This window comes from Manis pentadactyla, chromosome 4 (genome assembly GCF_030020395.1).
Source record: "Manis pentadactyla isolate mManPen7 chromosome 4, mManPen7.hap1, whole genome shotgun sequence".
Lineage (NCBI taxonomy): Eukaryota > Metazoa > Chordata > Mammalia > Pholidota > Manidae > Manis > Manis pentadactyla.
In genome coordinates this window covers 50,460,611-50,482,866 of record NC_080022.1, presented here as the reverse complement: position 1 = coordinate 50,482,866, position 22,256 = coordinate 50,460,611, and the positions used below count along the sequence as shown (strand labels likewise).

At 39.2% G+C, this 22,256-nt stretch overlaps 1 protein-coding gene across 10 annotated transcripts in view; it reads right to left on the bottom strand.

Moving 5' to 3' along the window:
- NFIA (nuclear factor I A) overlaps positions 1 to 22,256 on the bottom strand; it is a 351,544-nt gene that overhangs the window by 52,821 nt on the left and 276,467 nt on the right. For 7 of the 10 annotated variants that reach the window (XM_057500256.1, XM_057500257.1, XM_057500255.1 and 4 more), the window contains 3 exons: positions 20,827 to 20,880; positions 3,593 to 3,771; positions 1,156 to 1,321 (listed from right to left, as the gene is read on the bottom strand). In XM_057500256.1, the coding sequence (XP_057356239.1) occupies positions 1,156 to 1,321; positions 3,593 to 3,771; positions 20,827 to 20,880 (399 nt within the window). The remainder of the gene's footprint in view (positions 1 to 1,155; positions 1,322 to 3,592; positions 3,772 to 20,826; positions 20,881 to 22,256) is intronic. The other 3 variants (XM_057500258.1, XM_036911247.2, XM_036911246.2) reach the window with 1 other exon arrangement.

Sequence of the window (22,256 nt, the reverse complement as noted above, 5' to 3'; positions counted from 1 at the left end):
TCACCTAAATGGCTGTCCAATCCTAAAGCTTATGTCTACACAACATCCCTCCTTGTGCTCCCTCCATTTAACTTTTATAACTGCTGCTCAAGTTCTTGATCTTAACACTTCTTTCCTGTCTACTCTAATTTTTTCCTTGGTAGATTTCTTGCATCCAGTGTCATGTCCTTTGAAGGGACCTTCTCCTTAGGGTCACTGTCACAGTTCCACTCCTTTCCTACACTTGGAGTCCTCTATTAAGCTTTAGGGTAAATGCTCATCACACCCTCTGTCTGGTTAGGTAGTCCATCCACCACCTGGGACCTCTGCCTCCAGTCATCACTCTTTTTGACATTGTTCCAGGTACTAATAAAAGCCACATTTGTGTGTTCAAACTATTTCTAGCCCCTTGCCATCTCTAAATTATCAGGAGATATCTGGAGAATTGTTCTCTCTCTAATAAGTAGTCATTTCTATTATCTAAAAAGGTTTTAGAATTCCTTGTTGTCTGTTCACATGTTCTCAGAATATTCAGAGAAGAGCCGAGAGTTCTTTTCTCTTTCCATTCAATTCTACTTTCTATTTCCTCCCCTGCCAAGCCTAGCCATGCGGCTGCCACAGTTACTAGCTTTGATCTTGTGCCAGGCTCTTACTCTTGGTGAATGTTCAACGTACATACCTTTGAATTGTTACTCTGGCCTAAACTGTTCTTTTCTATTTGATGTACAAGGTGTGTAACCATTACAGGTCATCAGGTACATTTCTCTTGGACTGGAAGTTACTGAAAGGCAGGACTACACAGAAATATGAAGGACTTTTAGTAATAAGAATTTATGCAAGTAGATGCTGTTTGACGATATGAGGATGGCATTCAAAGCTACTCAAAAAATATACAAGATCTAATTAATACCTCATATCTTGATTTCAGTCTTGGGCAGGTACCTACACCATGTTACCCACTCAAACACCCAGTCATCTCCACAGCTGGTGTAGTTGATGGTCCCCCAGAGGGGTCTCCACCTGGGTCTGGCCTTGGCTCTGCAAATTCATGCTACCACCACGGCTGGGGATCTGTGCCTATCCCTGGAGTCTATGCAGTGAGGGACCAAGCTTAGCTGAGGACGGAAGTGCATAGAGCTTTATCAGTGACCGGCGCCTTGTCCCACGCATACTTACTTGGTGAGGTGGGGGAGGCTGCACCTCCTTCTGTGGACGTGGCCGGAGGCTTTGTGTCTGGCACTGGCAAAGGCACAGGCCTGGCCATCGGTGGGGGCGGCGGCGGCGGCAACATTGGGGTGGGGAGGAATGGGTTGTGCACTTTGCCTTGGCTGCTCCCGTTGGGCTGTGAGGGTGGGAACAAAACAAAATGTGCACAAGAAAAAAGAAGAAATGTATCAACCGTTAGCTGCTTCTGAAAACGAAGGATTTATCAGCCACCTTTTACGTAAATAACTAAATATTCTAGCTGCTTGATTTTTTCCCTAAGAGCATGTGGATGAAGAACTGTTAGGCAGTACTCCAGGCAGGCCACAGAAGCACAGTCCAAGGCACACACACTCAGTGCATTTTAACTTTGTCTCGTGAATTACTTTGACCTTCTTTGCATCCTGATTCCATAAACTGACCTGTCAAATTTTGCTTAGAATGTTTTGCTTCTGTTTTGTTTGCTACCTCCCCCATCACTCTCATGATTATTAAATATTTATTTAATATGTAAGTGTTTTACAGATTGCAGAATTATTCCATCCTGTCTATTTATATAGATATAATGAAGTTTCCTAAATATGCATTTGAGATTTAAAAAAAATATTTTATTTTCACTCTTCAAAGTTGATATTATATAACATTTAATAAATATGTTAAGTGAACATAAAAAATTTCTTTCACATATTGTATAACATCAGGCACGGAAACTTTAAAATTCAGCTGTCAAAATTCTGCTAGGGAAAAATATCACTTCTAATTTTGATTTAAATTATATAAGCATATGCCATAAGAGTCATATTTATTTGGCTGTCTGATGTTAGAACAACCAAATAACAGGTTTTTAACAAAAGAAAGTTTCCTATGAAGAGAGCAATCAAATCCATTTTATTTTCAAATTTCTCAAAATAGTCCCATGAAGAGACCTGTCTTAAACTTTATAAAATGTTGGTCAGAAAGCAAAACTGGGCATTTGACAGCTAGAGTGAATGATGTCAGGATTATCTTTAAAAAGTTAGATATTTAGAAGTCAGATGCTTGATGCCTGTGCTCACGTCATTTTTTTCATGCTTTCCCAAGTGGCCTTTCTGAATCCAGACTTCAGTGACACTGGACAACAAAAAATAACTTATATTTAGCCTATAGTCTCAAATCAAATTGCAGTTGGAGATTCTGTTGTCCTAGGCTTTTAAGTGTAAGCTTAGTAATTCTGCAGAGGCAGTCTCGCTCCCTCATCAGCATTCACTTACATATTTAGTATTGTTCCTTAAAGACTATCTTGTCTGACAATCAGAATGGTGTGCTTTCTTGCCAGCAAACTTGCCTGTGTGTTATTTCTGAGTGGGCTAAAAGTCCATAAGTGAATGCTTTAGAATAAGCCAAGCAAATGAATACACAGGCAAGAAGAAAAAAGGCACCATATTGATTTGTTGTCTAGACAGAAACGTATCTGCTAACACATCACCATGCATTAGTCAAAGCTGCCTGTTTTGTCTCAGATATGCAAAATCAGGTATTTCTGCAAGGGGAGAAATCAAGTTACAGGGCAGGGTGATATAACATTCTACATTAGGCAATAATAATTATAGCTAATCTGTGGCTTCATGTGCAGTTATTAGGAGAAAAAGAAAATCACATTTAGCTTTATGCTAGTCATTATTTACCATTATTATTACTGTTGGCCTGGAGATACAGCTATCCATTGCAAACATTTCGTTCTATATTTGAAATGGAATTTGTGATTTTTAAAAATCACTTCTATATTGGAAGTATTATTTCAAATTATGATTATTTGGTTTATTTGAAAAAAAAATGAAAACATTTCATTTGAAGCTATTGAACGCTGTTTAGCTTTATACAAAGATAAGTGGGAAAGATAACTAGTTGCAGAAATAACAAACTATAATAAACTGTACTTCTAGCATCTTGAGTTCAAGTACTGGTCAACTTGATCTAAAGTGTTAGAAGACTGTATTTTTAAAAAATTTCAACTTAGCTGATCTGAAACATCTGTGCTCCCTCATCTCCCTAACTCTCCCTACCACCCCAAATCATTATTTTAAATGATTTGGTCTTTATATTTTGTTAACTGTGTGAGTCCTAGGGTTGGTATGCGCAAGGTGGAATTATCAGTCCTCAGACCTTAGAAGCTTATAGAGTTCACCCTTGAGATGATTTATATCCATAAACTTGACAGTTGCGAACTTAAGACAAACACTGTTTTTAAACCCTGGCCAATCACTCTTAGAGCAAGTTAACTTTCCCACAATCTAGAATAAATAGGACATTTGCCTGCAGTCAGTCAGCACAACATTAGAGCACAATGTCACATGGTCATAAGGTCTTCCCTTGTTATTTTTACATTCAGTCAATATTTCTAAAGGAATTGAAAAAAAAGAGGTTTCCTTACATTGAGGAACCCCACCTGTCCAGCCTGCTGACCAGCATCAGGGCAGACAAGTTGGACAAACTCTTTCAGCGTCTCCTGAGGGTGATAGCGGATGGCTGGGTGTGAGAAGTAGGGCCCAGGCTGCTGGATGATGGGTGACGTCGGAAAATGAAGAGTCGATGGTGTTGCGTGCGGACTTGCTGTGGAAGAGAAAACATCAGCGTTATGAAGAGAAAACCTTGCTTTATCACAGCTTCTAAGTCTGGTTCAACTTCCTGTTTTATTTCTTCTCTTGACCCCGTTCACAGTATAGCTTGTGTGACTGAATTTAACACAGGATAGGTCTGAAGGATTTTCTTCCTTAAGGCTCTAAGACAAACATGGAGGTTAGATTAGGATAGGGTTTCAAGCTGTCTTTCTATTTTCAGTGGACATGAGTTATAAAGGCATTAATAATCCTTGTTGAAGCTGAAGATTATTCATTACCTTAAGAGCCTTTTTAATGAAGCAAGCAATAAAAAATGTATTTGGTAGATTAGACCTGATTTAACTGACATTACATATGACAAATTCTAGTTTGCACATATGGATCCTCTTTCATGCTGAGCTATCCACAGACAATAATTCATTGTTAAAGCTCTTATGCCCCTTTCAAGGAAATTTCTAGGGACTAATTCAGGATGAAATTTTTTGAAGTATGTAGTAAATGATCACTTAATGAACCTGTGTAACTTGGGTGCCTCCCTTCATATGGAAGGCTTATGGAGTCTTTTTTTTTTGCCATTTGAAAGCCAAATTTAGAAATGCATAAATGTTAGAGCAGGGGGAACCCACAGGATGAGGAGGCAGTGACCTCTGCTACACTGCTGGACCTCTGCCCATAAAAAGTGATAAAAGACCCAGACAACTATTACTCCCTTATATTTGAACCCTGCTAAATACGATTTGTACAAGAAGATTACAGTAGATTAAAAAACTTATGTGAGGTACTTAATAATCTTTCTGAGAGAACTTCAGCCCTGGAGTTGGAAGGGTGATTGATAAGATCTGCTGGAGATAAGAGCAGCACATGGGAAGGGTTGAAGATGCTCGAACCAAATTACGCAAAGATAGCAGCTCTGACTTCTCAAGGAGGGCCAGAGAAAACATCTCCCAAATAAAAGCAGATCAGAGTATTTATCTTTCCTTACTCTTTGCACTTTAAATCTTTAAACTCAAGGAGTCCTTGCAGAGAGAAAACAAAGGAATGTCCACATTTTTGGAGAATAAGAACTTTCCTCAAACCAAGAAGAGGCTCATAAAATTGAAGGGCAATCTAAACATGAAGGCCATGTGTTCCGCCACTCCCCATGGGCATGGCTGAGGACTGTGGAAAAGTATGCACCCCCACTGATCAGGGCAGGGGCTGTTGGTTCCCTACAGGATCTTTAGGATTGGGGCATTTTCTCGCCAATGACTGAAATGTCTAGGATTTTGATGTTCAGAATGGCATCTGTAGTTTTTAAAGGGTGGAAATGTGGGTTTGGAGTAGAAGTGACATGTCTTAAAGATGACCTGATGGGACCCTTTCATTCATGCAATCTTTAATTTTTCCAGTAAATATTGCTAGGCTCCGACTCTGAGCTTGGGATACAATATTGAGCCAACACAAAGTTCTGTCTTCAGTATACAACTGAGAGCATCTGAAACATAATCCATTCAAACCAGGATTCTTGTCATCTTCTACCTTCATATTTGCTCTTCTCCCAGTCTTCCCCATTTCAGTTAATAGTTTTTCCATCCATTTACTTGCTCACTGTCATATTCCCAGCACAGTGCCTGGCACTCAGTAAATATTTGTTGAATGTACAATGAATGACTTAATACATGAATGGTACAGAAATTAATAAAACAACCTTACAAATAAACATAGACTTCAAATTTTGTGTTTTTTTTTCACCTGTAAAGAACTGGGGAGCTTACAGAAAAACTGCTAAAACTTAGGACTTCAAACAATGAATGATAAATTTTGGAATCCATTATTGTCTCTGAGTTAAAATGGCTCTGGTCACCTCTTATTTGGCAAATTGTGCCACTGGCTTTAAGGAACCAAATACATTTTTTTATCTAATATGGTATGGCCGTCTGTGCTGGCAGCAGGAAACTATGACCCAGTACCCTGCTTCTGAGCGAATAGTTTCTAGGGAGGGATGGAATGTGGCATTTCCCAAACAAGGCTGGGAATGTACTGTGCGCAATGAAATGATGCACTCAACTTCTGCAGCAGGTCAAGCACAAAGGTGACAGCTCCATTGTCAACAGCTCCCGGGAAGTAGACCTGAATGATACAGAGGCAATGCCTCAGGTGCTCAAAGCAAAGTGATGAATGACTGTTAGATTATGGAACTGTGATGGCCGATAGAGGATGCTGCCCGAGGGAAAAAATTCACTTGAGCAAATATCAGGCAGCTAAAAGTTAAAGAAACTTGATGGAGGAAATAATTCAATAGGATTTTGGAATCCCTCCCTTAATTGTTAGTAAATATCCTGCCAACCCCCTTTGTTGTTGTTCAACATGTAAAAGTAAATTTGAACCTTAGTTTTCTTTATTATATTTTACTAAAAAACCATTTATTGATCTGTTCCTTGTGGCCTAGAATTTATTTTAACACAAACTTAAGAACACATGGTACTATATGGGATTGATTCTATAATGACTGGCTTACAAGGATCAATTAATTCTTAATTAATACCAGGAAATCATTTAGCCTGTAGTTTCAGATTAGACAATTGCTGAGTCTGCATTTCAAAGGGTCATCCTTCACAACCCCTACTTGGATTTTCTGGTTCAGCCACTGGTTAATTATAGAATTGGATATAAATCATTCAAGATCCTGAGCTTTAATTTCTTCAAACGAAAAATAGTTGTGTTACAGACATTGCAAAGTTCTATTTTATATATGCAATTTCTCTTAATAACCTGCTAGTATTACTCTTCTACTGGACAATGAGACCCACCTGGTTCTTCTGATGCTCTAAAGCTCAGACTTCAGCAATCTCTAAATTTGTTTTTTCTTCTTTCCTATTTTGTGTTTTCTCTATTTTATCATGGATTAGATGTTTATGTGTGCCTAAATTTTTGTGTAAGTAGTCTCAAATCATTTTAGAAAGTGTCACTGGGGTTGAATCAATAATTCAATCAGTAGAATTCATGAAATGTATATTGAGACCCCTGATCAGCCCTAGAGAAGAAACTACCATTCTGAGTCTGGCATGGTGCTAATGCAATGCACGAAGAATGATAGGAGTCCAAATTTTTGATGGAGAAAAACATCTCTTATGAATGTGTGTGTGTGAGTAGTTGACACAATAAAAAATTACAGCACATTATGTAAATGCATATTTAGATCCTTTAAAATGTGCATTATTTACTTGAGAGTCAATAAAGGCTTTTCTCAAGTGGTTACAGTTTATTGCAGTGCATCCATCTGTAGCCATGTTGATGTTCATACAGTTTTGTATATTAAAAGGCACTACAAAACTGGCTGCTTCTGGGGTCTGACACTCTCGGTACCCGAGGCCAGGAGCAACACAGTGTTGGACCACTCCACTCTGGATATGTCTCACTACTGGTTTGCACTTTAATCAGAGACCAGACTTGTTTAGAAAAATAAAATGGGAAAGAAGGAAATTTGATCAGGTTTCTTTGGCTGGAATGGCACTGCCTACAAGTTCTAAACAATGTAGCCACAATTCAAGAAACAGGGAACTAGAGTTTCCCAAAGAGCGAAGTGCTCAGATATTTGTTACCAAATGATCATATTACTGGATACTTAAAAAGAAGAAAGCAGGTCGGGCAGGTTGGTTTACTTGTTTATAAACCACCTGCCCACCCCCAGTTCTTTAAAAGATTGTCTGGGTGTTAGTTTGAAAGAGAAAAAGTTAAAAATGCCAACACAACTGAATATGTGTTTTTTAATGTAAAAATGTTTCCTCCTTTAGAGTAGAATTAAGACTGAGGACAGAGAAGGTCAAGGTTGTTACTGTATTATTCTGTATGTTCACAGACTCATATGCTCCCACAAGTGACCCCTGTGGTCTGCGAGTCCACCATAGGAGGAGGCCTCATAAGCATATATTGTAGCTCAAAGAAGATGATAACAGGAAGTCATGGCCAGATAGATTTGGAAACTTGTATTTCACTCTTCTGTAAGTCTCAGGAAAGGTAAAGAGATAGAAGGAAGTAATCCCTCCTTACCATTTCTAGTGGTTTTGCCCAAACTTGGCCTCCAAAAATTCTAATAACCCTCCCATATTTTATCTCAAACCAAAATTTCACGAGTTGAAATATGTTATTGTATTTAACCCTGACATTGCTTTATTTGCTTTATTCCTTGTCCACGAACCATTGAAGATTCTTGTAGAGTGGACAGAGATTTGAATTCTTTTCATGTTAGCTTTTGCTTTCCAGCACCAGCCCTTAAATCCTAGTTTCTCTTCTGTGGGAGGCTCTGAAGAAGAGCCATCGAGAGAGCAGTGTGAACAATGAAACCTGACCCTCCTTCAGGTGCAGTCGACTCTTAAGACAGCATTGCAGGCAGCCTTCTTCACTCACAGAACGAAGGATCTCTCCCAAGTCCTGGCATTTGCAAAACTTCACAGTCTTACCATTAATCAATGCTAAGTTAATGGCAACAAGGGAGAGTCTCTGTCAGCATCATTACAAGAAAAAGCTACTCATTTGTCTTTAGCAGAAAGATGTTCTGCAGACAAAAAGAACCATTTCCGCAGAGTAAAAGGTGGCATTGAGAACTCCTGCCTACTCATATTTATAGGTAAAGATTTTAACAAGGCAGACCTCTATAAGGAGAAGAAAGTGGGAGAAAAAGATCACACTTAAGAAAATAAAGCTTTCCATAAGGCAAAGGGAACTCGAATTATTTGTCAACTACTATGTACTGTGCTTCCTCAGAAATTCAAAACCACAGTGTATGACTCCATTATAACCTGCCTAAAGCTGAGGAATCTATCTTAGTGGTCCATAGCTATCATTAATAAATCATGCATGAGTCAGACCTGCCATTTATGAAAGCGTAGAAGTTTGGAGTTATGGGATTTAGTTTAACAAAGAAACAAGGAAAGGGGCGTTGGCAATGGTTCTCAAAACTTGAGGAGGTGGAGCCTCTTCTAAGTAATAAACCTTTGACTCAAGGCAAGCCAAGGTTTTCAAAACATACAGGATATACCTTTAACATCACTGAGTTGCAAATCAAAGGACCTGGATTTGTTAAATGAGAGAAATGCATGACATTGCATGATGACTTGAAAAACACCAGTAGTTTTATATTATTGCTACCAAAGTAAGTTTATGCTACACATTTCCAAGGTGGTCGATTTATTCTATTGCATTTGCGTTAAGGGGATCTTCAGGTTGCAAATCAAATTACAGTTTCTTCTAGAAAATACAGACCCCTCTACCCGAGAAGAAAAACAGAGAGAAAGACCAAGGTCCTTAAAAATTTTTATTTAGATGAATTTTAGCTACTTAAAGACCTTTCTTGTTCAAAGACCCAGGCTTAGTCTAGACCAGGGGCTGACAAACATTTTCTGGAGAAGCCAGAGAGTAAACAGTTTCAACTTTGCAGGCCTCCTGGTCTCTGTTGCAATTACTCAACTCTGCTACAACAGTGCCAGAGCGGCCACAGATATTACAGACACAATGAGTGTGGCAGTGTTACAATAAAATTTTATTTTCAAAAACAGGCAGAATACTGGATTTGACTCATGGGCCATAGTGTGCCAGCCCCTGGTGTAAACCCACATCATTTCTGCTCACTCTCCAAGCACCTGCCATGTTCTGCTTGAGTGCAGCACCTGTAAATCCCTGCTCATTCCACCCCTTCCCTACCAAACCAAGTCCTTGTTCTAGCCATCCTTTCTGCAGAAGCCTCGCTTTTTTAAACCTTTACAAGCAATCTGCTTGTCTTCTGTATCTCCTCTAACTTGTTGCTCTTTTTCTCTCTACTGGGAGTTTATACATTCTGACCATCTTCACCCATGCTCGCCTGTCCTCCACCCCACCCCAAGCTCTCTGACTGGCCCTCTTAACCATCATTTCATATGCCCCCGTCTGTGCTGTTTTCCCATACCTGTGTATGTATCATTTCAAGTTAAACACATAGTTGAAAAAGTAGAGAGGTGCAATATGAGGACCATGGGCTTTGGAGTCAGACATAGATTTAAATTTCAGCTCTTTCACTTACTAGCTATGCTTCATAAGTTTCTGGGCTTATGACTCAGTTTTGCCATCTGTATAATGGGGCTAATAATACTTCATAGATTCATTGTTAGGATCAAAGGAGACTATATGTATATGTGTGTATATCTATGTCTGTCTGTCTATCTACCTATCTATCTGGCACACAGTATAGTTTCTGACCATATGGTTGTGATCAATAAATAGCTTCTTTTATTGATACTACTACTATAGATAAGGAAGGGGATGAGAAATGAATAAATTGAAATTTGCTCCTCTGTGCTACGAGCTGTTCTGATGGTAGAGTATACAGAGGAAAGAATGGTAAGTAAAGAGTAAGAAGTATCTGTTACAAACTGTCTCTTGAAGAAATGAATGCATAAACACTGATGAGAGAGTATGTACTATCGGTATGCATATGACATGAGGGTCTTGAAAAAATACCATAAACTACAAAATGCAAAGGCAAAGCAGCAATATCAACAATCTGGATCTGACAGTCATAGATGATACCACAGATATAATAGATATCATAGAAACCATAGGTATCATGACCTCTAAAGGCTGTTTTGGCCAAACAGACTTTGAATCCCTACCTTTGCTTACATCTCAGGCACTGACACTTAAGCTAGAACTTACCGGCTGTCTCCCTCTAGACTCTCAATTTTTAGTTTAGATTTACAATCCTTGAGCATCCATACTGCCCTCCCCTTCTACCATGCAGACCCCTGCTACTCAGGCACTCTTCTGACCTACCCAGAATCTAAGCACAGCCTCCTCATGAACTCCTCAAACCTAAATACAATGGAAACCTCCATCATTTCCTTTGAAAGGCCCATCATGTTAGTTATTGAGAGTTGCTTATTAGAGATCTAATACACGCTAAATGTTAAAAAAGAAGTTTTTTAGAAGATTTAGAGTACTTTTAAGGAAGATTTTCTAATTAGATAAAGAGACTTGGGTTTTAGTTTTATTTCTGCCACAACCTGGCTTATAAATGTGAGCAGATTCTCTTTCCTCTAGGCCTTTCATCTGCAAAATGAGGAGTTTGAACTACACAATTGCTGAAGTTCATGTAGTTTTAAATTCTAGTGGTATTCAGTCTCTGGGATTACATTTACAATTAACTCAGTACAACTGATAAATAGTAATAATACTGAAATTTTAAAAATCTGAAACAAGGGAGCATGTGCCTTTTAAAAGAAATTATTTTTTTACATGTTTCTGAGATAGTAATTTATAGGGTTTATGTACATTCACTCTCTAAGATGCCTTCATTTTGGGAAGGCTGTAATATTTAGCGTTTTAGAGGCTCTAAGTGTGTTGGTTCAAGCTGTGGGATACAGTCCCAGCCTTCTAGGTCCTGATAGGACCTCTTCTTGAATACACTACATTTGTGTGCTAATTGCCTACGCTGTCATGATGGCTAATGCGGAAAGCATTCAACCACGCAACAGCTGTGATTATTGGAAATATGAAGAGTGACTATTTAATAAGCAAAGTTGACAAGAATTTGGTTCCATGAAGGGAACTTGAGCTGCTGAGTAATATGCAAGCAATACTCTGAGACAAGAGATGAAGAATAAAACACAACCCAAAATATCTAAGGAAAAAACCACCACGATAGACTGGATGATAATAGAGGTTAACAGAAATAAGCAGCAAATCCTCTAATCACTTGTTGGAAGACCACTGGAATTCCAAACTACAGTCCTGCAGAGGAGAATTGCAAAAAGTAAGATGGGCTGAGTTGCTCCAGCCTGTGACAGATTACCAAGTGCTGGGCCCTGGGCTGTTTGCAGGTCTTTGCTGACATTTAGAAGAAAAAAAGGCAAAAAGTGAGCAAGTAAACAAAAGAATCCCAGACGAACATGGAGGCACAGGTTGATTTGAGGCCTGCCCAACTGTCAGGGATACCTTGCAGGTTAAGGCCCTATTTCTCAGCAACATGATTACTAAAGCATATGTTACTTTCAATGTAGCCTCCTGAATTCATTCTATCTTCATGAATTTACCCCATAGGATTTAATGATTTATTCCTACTTTTGGAAGATTTCACAAGGGCATGAAGTATGAGCAAAATCAGCCCCGTGTTTGAAGTCAGGGGATCAAGTTTCTATCCCAGGTTGGGTATCAACTAACTGCATCAGCCTCCCAGGTTCCTCTACTGGAAAATAGAAATTATAAGTCTTGTGTGGGTTTCTGAGCTGGACTACTCTAGGTCTGAAATCATTCATTCCCTATGTTAATCTAGGCACAGTTACTTAATGAATCTGGGCTTGCATTTCCTTATCTATAAATTGGGTAATACAGCACTAATTTAAAATATTTCTCTGAGGATTACAATTCTCTTTCCTCTAGGTCTTTCATCTGTAAAAATTCTAGTAATTCTAGTACATAATGGGTTTACTCATTTTAAGAGTGTGTATTGAGAACCTACTGTGTGTCAGATAGCATGTTAGACTGTGAGTCTAGCAGTCACTTTACTAAGACCTGGAATTGACTTGTGCTCTGCAAGCCTGACCTGCAGGAATGAATCACCTGGGTAGGGAGAAAGCTGAGCCCGGTGCCCAGCACTCAGCACAGGTTTGCTTGGATCTCCTGCAGTGGTCAGCTCTTAGTTCAGCCTGCCTCGTGGTCATTCCCCCTTTCCTCTAGAAACACTGCACTCATGTTTTCTTGGGTACCTTCCCTTCCCTCAGCCTCAATTGATGTGGTTAGGATGGACTTAACCCTACCCTCAGCTCTGTGGATAGGTATGTACCCAACACACCAACCAGAAACACCATTCATTCTCTTTTAAATATAAGGATTATTTGAAAAGTGAGCAAATGACCCAAACCAGGCCAATCAGAGCCATGAGCATCCAGAAGTAGGACCTTTCCTAGATCTTTTTTTAAAAAAGCCATTCTCTTTCCCTTAAGATTGTTAAATCAGTGGGAATTAAGCTGAGAGCTGCTCACATCAACAGTGCCACAGTCTGAGGAGACTTTGCCTAAAAATCAGGACAGAAGGATCTCACTGAGGTTCACAGAGAGGACAGAAGAGCTGAGAGAAAGAAAGAGATAAATAGATTTCTGAAGGTTTCATGTGAGCCTCTGGATCCAGCTCTACCTGAAGCCATAAACCCCTGGCTTTTCAGTTACATGCACAAATCCATGATTTTCTTTTAGGGAAGTAGAGGGATGGTTAAGCACTTTGGTTGGGTTTCTTTCACTTTTAAGTATATTTCACTTGAAAGAGTCCTTATTAACCTATCTTCTGCACATTACTGAGTATGCAGCAACTCAACAACTCTTATAATGGTATTCAGGAATTGGGAGGAGACTCATGAAAATTTAGAGATATTCCTTAGGGATGCCAAGGTTTTCTAAATTCAGAATGCATGCCAGTAAAAGGGACTCATACCAACAGACGCAAATAAATTCAAATCCTCACAAATATTCTAAATACCTGTACATAATATTCCTTTCTTGAATTCCCCCTTGTTAATCTCACCATAGTAATAACAATTTGTTTAATGTCTGTCTGCTAGACTGTAGGGTCAGACCAGCTTGTCTGGTTTGTTCATTAGGGCCTAGCACAGTGCTTAGCAGATGATAAGTGCTCAATAATTATTTGCTAAATTGACTCTTGTGAACAACAGACTCTTGTAAACAACAGAAGTGCTTGTTAGCAAGAGTCATGCCTGAATAGAAGACCAGGCCAACTGACATCTCCACTATGGCTAAGGTCTACCCATCATGGGAAAAGGCCACTTGCCCCACTGGGGAGATTCCCCTGTTCTTCCAACTGTGTAAGAATGATGGGATGGGGTAACCAAGCTTGTTTACTTCTCTGAGACCACATCTCTGCTTGTATGCATAGGAGAAACTCACATTCCTTCTGGCCCCACAAAAACAAGTAGGAAAAGAGAACTGGGGATGAGGAGTGAGGAATGAAGGGAGAATCCTCTTAAGAGGACCACATACAAAGAAACCAAATAAGGATATGGGGATAAAGGGAATCTGAGAGATAATTAACATTTAGTAACATACTTACTAAGAATCAATTTCACTTCCTCCTCCTAGGAAGGGTGGGAGAAAAAGGCAGGTAAGAGGATAAGTGAATTGCACAAGCATTCACAGATCCCAAGGGGCCGTCAGGATTTGAGCTCAACTGTGGCTCACTCCACACTGCCCATGCTGTTCCCACTGCACTCTGCTGCTTTCATTTGAATTATTTTTCAAAGGTCAAATGGTTTCTCTCAAAGAATTTTTTGCTCATAGGTCTCTTATTATTGTATTACAACCTGGCACCTCTGATGTTCCTTACATGGGTTTTGCACACAAGAAAAAGGAATTGTTTAGGGGAAAAAAAGCAACCACCATTTCATAAGATGAAATGGCAAATGACGAATGTAAATTTCCTGCAGAAATACACATCTTAAAAACATTTCATACATGTGATTAAATACACTAGTTTCAACAATACAAGGGATGCGGCCTAAAATGGGTGACTCTCTGTGATATTGAAACCATATTAATAGGACTGCACATTCCCATTTCAAATACCAGGGCTTACCTTCCTTTGCCTACATGGATGATAAGCTGATCCTACATAAACAATGTTAAAGCTACGGTTCCACGGTACAGTAATTCACTTAACTTTAACATGATTTATGGTTCTGTCAATAGGGGAGGTTGAAACCCAGCACTGAAGCTTAAATGTGAGCTTCATATTTAAAACAGCAATTATGTGTGTGTGTGTGTTGTATGTTTGTGACAGAAGAAAACATTCTACATAACAAGGAAATATAAGTCTGATATTGACCTTTTTATTCTACTCTGAAAAAAGGGAAAAAAAAATGAGTCTAAACATGGATTCAACAATCTATGAAGCTAAACCAGAAAGAACGAACTGCTGGGGATTTATCTGACGACGTGATTAATAGTACAAGAGATACCAGGAAGTCTTGGCAATGAGAGGATTTCAAAGACACCGGGGCTTCATCGGGTCCGCGTCTGTGGGTCTCTGGTGTGTGTGGGGGTGGGGTGGGGGGCGAGGGAGAAAGAGAAGGCGGGGAGATGGGGAGAGGTATAGAGAGACAAAGGGGTAAGAACTCCAAGGAGAAACAGCTTCTTTGACCAGGATGAGTTTAAATCTAGGTCCACGTGGTTCATCACTCTGTTCTTCTCTCGGGCACTCACCCTGGGGGCGTTTGCCTCTTTAAGAGATTAAGGAGCCAATTGGTCTGACTGCTCTAACCTGTCCTCCTTGGGACAGCATATTAACACGATTCTGGCAGAAGAGCTCTCTTTAGAAGTTTGCTTTGGGGATAACAAATTAACCCAGCAGGGTGTCCCACACATCTATCTCAGTCCAAATTATTAGTGTAATAGAGCTTTAGTTATGCATTTATCTAGTAATTATTGAATGGTTACACAGAACCAAGCTGAGCAGCCATGGTCTTTTATGAGGTTTGCTCGGTGGGTGGCCTTAGAGTTAATTTAGGATAGTTTTCCACTAAGCAGTTCACTTGCAGACAAATTAGCTAAACAGCCTTCTCCTTTAAATATTTTCCATGTCATAGTGAAACTCTTTACAATACAATAAAGGTACAGTTTTAATTACACGCTTCCTGACTTTTGTTTAGTTGTAGTTTTAAAACATTTGCTGGCACTGTTTTTTCCTTTGGCTGGGCAGTAATAGCTGGTTGTAAGTATCTGGCTAATGAATTTAATAATTTCCTGAACAGGGACTTAAAGGGCCTTTGCTCAAAAGCTGCTTTTCCTATTTACTATCCAGTTCCTTCAAACCCCATCGGCGATGTTTCCCATCAGGCCGGGTACTGGCACTTGAGCTAACCTTGACCAATGTTCACAAGCCCTCTTCCTTCTCTTTTCAGTGCTCCTCAAAGGTGGTACTTGTTGAGTCTCTGATGCCTGGGTGGGAAGATCAGTGCTGGCAGTTCTTATTTTAGAAAGGCAATGTAACGTTTTTTCAAACGACATACTCTGATAATAAACAAACACCTTGCGTCTGTTAGCAGATTATTTCAGCACTTTGTTAGCAACAGGTACTTAATTGCTTCTCATTTTCCTGAGATGATTCAATTGCTCTAAACCAGAAAAGACAAATTAGATTCAGCTCTACTGAAAGGAGCACCAGCAGGTTCTACGCCTGAGTTAAAAGCTCTCCTAAGAGGCAAAAGAGTTTGCAGATACAAGAAAGCTGAAGAAACCAATCACTTGGGTATAGGGGGGGTCTTTGCTCTGGTAGTGAGGAAGCACCAGGGAATATTCCTTCTTCAGATCTTTAGTTTAGACAGAAGAGTGTTTAATACTACAGGAAATATTCTATAAAAATGGAATCAAATCTGTTTTAGCTCAGTATTTTTCTTAATGCCTATCAGGTAGAAGTCTTACTTAAAAATGAAACAAATATCTATTGAGCACTTATTCAGCATACTATGCATCTCCCAACATGATGCCAAATACATGTACTTGAATATTATATTATCATTACACACAGGCTTGGAAATAACTCCCTTTTATTCCCAACCTTTCCATGTACCTTCAACCAAATCCATGCATCCATGTATTTGTGCAACAAATTCTGAGCTGAGTGCTTTCCTTACTCCAGGCATAAGGTGTGGGACACAGGCAGGAACAGTGAAGATGTGGTTCCTGCCCCACCAGGCCCTGCAATCTAGTGATAGCTGTGCCTTCACATTTCACTGCCTTTTCCTTCCTCCTCTATTATTGTCTATGACTCTATGCTCCTCCAACCTTTCCTGGTGACCTCAGCTTCCTGGAAGGTGATCTTAATTCTCATAATTCTCTGCAGTATATTTTTCTTGGCCCAACTGGGAGATACTGTTAACTACAGACCCTCAGATGTTCCACCACTCAGGGCAGACTCCCTGTTTGGGCCATGAGGATCATGGACTTAGAGTGGTTTATAGAGCATATAAACTTCTGACTACCTCCCCAAACAGAAACTGGCATGAGTCTTTGAAAGCTGCACAATAAATCTCTGGTTTATTTGGCTATTGTTTCAGCATATCTTAAGTACATTTTCAGTATCAGGACAATTTTACTTCCAGACTCTGTGTGTGTGTGTGTCCAGACTCCATGTGTGTGTGTGTGTGTGTGTGTGTGTGTGTGTGTCCAGACTCCATGTGTGTGTGTGTGTGTCCAGACTTCGTGTGTGTGTGTGTGTGTGTGTGTGTATGTGTGTGTGTGTACTTCTGACCCATAAGGAGTGGAGGCTTTAGCCTCATGCTTACATTTTGTGTCTTAATCCCTCAGTACTTGGTTATCTAAAAGCATGACTTGTTTGCTGTTGCTTCATTTTGCATACTTACTTTTAGAAGGTGCTCTATTTGAGAATGGGGGTGAATTGTATGCTTGTTTGAACATCAGCAGCACCAAATACCACAGCAGTTCCCCATCAGGATGCCCCTGTCCTTACCACACACCATGTTCTTCCTATCACAGTAATACAGCTGCTGGTTTTCTAATCTTGTCATCCATCGGGAGGTAAGCACTCTGAGGCCAAAATCCAAGCTTCCCATGTCCACTCTATTGCAATTTACAGAGCACCCTGTACATTGTTAAGTACTTGATAAGTATTTGTGGAAAAAATTCCTGTGTCCCCAGATGGTTATGGGGACTGCAAGCTAGTTTCAATATTGAAAAAGCCAAACTGACCCCAAAAATTATTTTTATTTTAAGTGACTGGCATCTCTCAGAAATGCTGCATGACTAGTAGCAAGGATTCATAGGCTAATAAAAAAAAATCAAGTGACTTGTTTATGGCTGTTATTTTTAAAACACTCAGTGTGATATCATGGATCGTGTTATGCTTATCAAAGATCTAAATAGCTATGTTATATCTTATACTAACAAAAAATGTGAAAACAAAGTGTTTATATAAATGCAGTTTATTTCTCCCAGTGGGAAAGAGAAAGGTAGAAATGACTAATATATAGGGGAAAAGGCACTGAACTTGAGACTTGATTCCTAGTCTTGACTCTGGCCAGCTCACATTTCTTATCTGTAAGAATAATGTGGAATATGTTGCTAACTGCTAGCCAGCATATTTCTCCCCCTATTTACTTACTTAAAAAGCCTTAATTTTATACAGACTGGCAATATGCTCAGCTAAAAATCTTGATTTTTCCAGCCTCCCTTGCAGCTAGAGGTGATCACGTGCCAGAGTTCTGACTATGTTATGTCAGATGCTATAAAAGGTGGCAGAATAAGCCAGCAAGCACTTTCTGCCCTCGCCCTTTCCCTACCTTCTGCTTGGAATGTTGATGCGAGGCAGGAGTGCAGTGGCCACGCTGTGACCATGAGGTTGCAGCGCCAGGATGAATACAGCCCACACAAGTATGGCTAAGAGAAGAAATCTTAACACTTGATAGCATCTTGATGCTGCCATAATGGTCCTGAATCACATACTAGTTTCTGTATAAGAAAAAAATGTGACCTGTTCAGTCAGACTTTCTACTAGTTGCAGCAAATGCATTCTTAGCTGGTACAGGGAACTAATTAGACCAGAAGATTGTCAGTATCATTCTGAAATTCTATGGTTCTAGGTGAAACTCAATAAATACTTATTTGCCAATTATTTTGAACCTCCAATGTCTATAGTATGGGCTCCTCCCCATTTCAAAATCCCTAAAGCACGGACTTGCTTTACTTAGGGCAGAGCATTTAAACTGAGCATCATTCATGACCTCGGATTTTCTTTTCTTTTCTTTTTTTGAAAATAGCAAAACTTTAGAGAGAAACATAAGTTTCAAGAAGACAAACTTTCAAGAAATAGCATTGAAGATTACTACAAATAATTCACAGAAGGAGTTAGACCCTTTAAGTAGTCAAACTTCCAACTCTTGAAAAGGAAAAGAAACAAAGTTTTCCAGTTATCATGAATTAGATAAATTGTTGTGATTACATAGTTTATCATGGTTAAAATTTTAAATGCTGATAAAACAAAGTTTTTGAAACCCAATATTTTAGCTCAAAGTGCACAGTAATTGTAATAATGTATAATGACATACAAATCTTTCCTGAAACTTATCTTCCTCACTCCCAAGAATATTTCAAAATACTTTAACCCCTTTACCTAACTTTACATACATAACTGGCCAAGTATTATCAGCATGATACAGATGGCCAAACTGAGGCCATAAGGTTGACTGATTTATCAAAGCCATAAAGCAAGCCAATATCAGAGGGATTCATTGTTAGAGACCACACATCTCTATGTTCATGATGTAAATAGGGAAGTGATTAGAATAGCACAAACTAGGAAAAACCATAGCTTTTAATATCAAAGTTTTGTATATATAAACTTGCAAAAGTTTTCTTTGAATGAAAGGCCATGTTTCTTCCAATCTTGGACATTCCCTATAAAGAAGTGCTGCATAAACTGTAATGCATCTTTCACACTTAGTTCATCTGAAGCAATGAGAACTTACCAGTGTGGGGGAAGGGATGACTCTTTTGTGTACATTTATGTGCATTTTTAGTACTTTTTATTCATTCAACCAACATTTGACCATAAAACCCACTGTGTGAGGCACAATGAAGATAACCAAAAAGTGTAAGTTAGAGATCCTTCCTTTCAGAGATTCCATTCTAGGAGAGCAATGAGACATGTACATTCATTAACAGAACATGACGTTGGTGGAGGAAAAGTGCAGAGAGGAAAGGTTACAGGAGTGTGAGGAGTGTGAGATGATGCCTGGGTGGAGCCGAGGAGGTCCAAGTCCTCCTCTAGCTGCTCTTGGAATGGGTAGAATGTCCACAGGTGAAGGCAGTTAGGGAAACCATGAGGTTTTTTGAAGCCTGGATGAAAAGGGGTGACTTAATTGTTTGCATGACTTGAGTAATACTTTATTTCCAGGCACTGTGCAAACAACTACAAATACATGATTTCATTTACTCCTTAGATAATACTATTCTCTTGAGGTGGATATTATGATCTCCAATTTGTACTTGAGGAAACTATTGCTTGGAGAAGAAGTAAAGCAATGTGCTAGGTTCACACAGCTGGTGTAAGTGGTGGAGACGGGATTCAAACACTGGTCCATTCGACCCCTGAGCTTTTGCATGTAACCATTATGCTGGCTGCCTCCCTTCAAGACCCTATTTTTCTGTTTTGGCTTTGCAGTCTTCAAAGAGAGGTTTTCACTGTAAAAGATGAGCACCAAATTTCCAAATACAGCTTATGTTTGCAATCAAAAATAGGGTCATTATTTTTTTGTGAGGTGACCTTGCTTTGTTGAAGCTCTGTTAAAATATCACCTCTAGCTTGGACATTGAGATATATTACACAGTTATTGCTTGTAAATGGTGTTTGTCTAGTCAAGGCATTCCCATGAGAAATTTTAAGGCAGGGAGCAGAAATCTTGCAATCTGGGTGCTATCCAGAAGTGAACATACCACATGCCTCTGAGTAATAGTGAAGTTAGAGGACTCCCACCCTTCCCACTGCCCCACTTCATCCATGCCCCAGGACCCTGATAAAGGACACACCTTTCTCTTCTCCCAGGCCCTTTTGAAGTTTGATTATTTTTTGATTGTCCGTCTGGCTCTCTAATGATTTACCAGTTTGGGTGTAACAACTCTTCACAAGAAAAGAGACAAGTGAGGTTGAATTCCCCTTAATGTGCACATCACATTTATTCCACACTGGTTTCCTCAGTCAGACTGTCTTGCATTAAATCTGGGTTCATCTTCCTAAAATAACAACTCTTAGTCCTAGATTTGATGCTATTCCAAGCATTAGCTTTCCAACTGGTTCAGAGAAGAATTAAAGGGAATATGGTACTGGTACAAATATTTCTTAGATAACAAGAGTCTGCACACCAACCTTTTAAAAATATCTTAGCCCAAGACTGTCTTATGTTAGCCTATCTCAACTCTATGATTCTTACCAAAAAGATGCCACTGAAGAGTTTCATCTCAACTACTCCAATTCCTTTCATCAGACCACTAAGGGGGGCAGGTGCAATAAGACTGGGTACCTGAGTAGATTTTCCAGAAAGGAGAACCGAGGATGCTGGGAACCATCTTGAATTCTGGTGAAAACAAAGAATCTTTGATATTCCATAATTCTTAGACTAGGCATTCTTCCCTTTTCCTCCTAAACATTTTCATGAATATGAATAGGAGATCAAAACTCATTGTTCTGTAGGCTAAGGAGGTCCTCTCTGGTTCAAGCCAGTGTGTGAGTGGTTTTAGCAAATGTGCTTAACTGTCTAGCACAAAGAAGCTCCCAATCATGGCATCCATGGGTAAATGATAGAATCATTATAATAATTTCTAGAACTATGGTTTTAAGGCAAGATACATGAAAGACACTCAATATTTATTGAATAAATGATAACATATATACATTGTTTTACACTCCTCAAAGAGTCTCTACAAATATTGTTTTATTGTAGTTTCAGTATAAGAATATGAGATTGGGAGGAAAAGTTCATTCAACAGTAAGACTGTCCCCATTTTACTGGTGAAGACATTACAAAATCCAGAAGGTAAGTGGAAAGGCAAAAGGGCAGCTTACCCGGCTATCCTGATTGCTAGTATATTGTTCTTCCCAATCCTTACTACCATGCTACACCATGAATCTTTCTTTCTTTTGCTTGAAATGCCCTCCATTCTTGTAAACACCTTACGTGATTTGACTTCAATGTTACCTATGCTTTCAAGACTCTTTATTTGATAGAAAGTAGCAAGTAAAAGCACATTTCCCATCCTCTTCTAACTGCTTATTGTCTTGTGTGACTCTGCTGAACTAGACTCTGCTCTATGAGGATAGGAACCACTGAATTCCCAGTGACAGGCAGTCAGTATATCCTTGTTTAATGAATGAGTGAACATCCACAGTCCCTTCCTCTGCAGGAATTTATGCTTTTAACATTCGTTTAGAATTTAGAATATTTTAACCTGACCATAAAAAGATGAGAATCACCACATGCCTTATCTCCCTGAGACCAAAATCTTCTCACTATAAAGGCTTCATATCTCTTATATTTCACTGCACTTTAGATGCTTAATGAATGTTGACTATGAGGATAGTATCATACTACTACCCCATTTGAAGAGACTCATCTGGGACTATATACTCCAATTCAGATGCAAGGTTTTCAGATGAGAACTCTATATATATGTATAAATATCCTCTCTGAGTATAACATACACGCACATGCACACATGAAATAAAAAGGGACCTTGAGAAAGTTCTGTCAATGATCACAAGATGTTTAAAGATGGAGCAAGTAAGTTTTCATAATTGTGTATATAAAAATTGCTTAGCTCAACAGAATACTTATCTTTTCCAATGTGATTTCTGCATGCATGCATTGGACAGCCCTCTCAATTGCCTTATTTCCCTGAGATACACACAGGGTATTTATAAAGAGGTTCAGATTTGTGGGACTAACATTGAGAT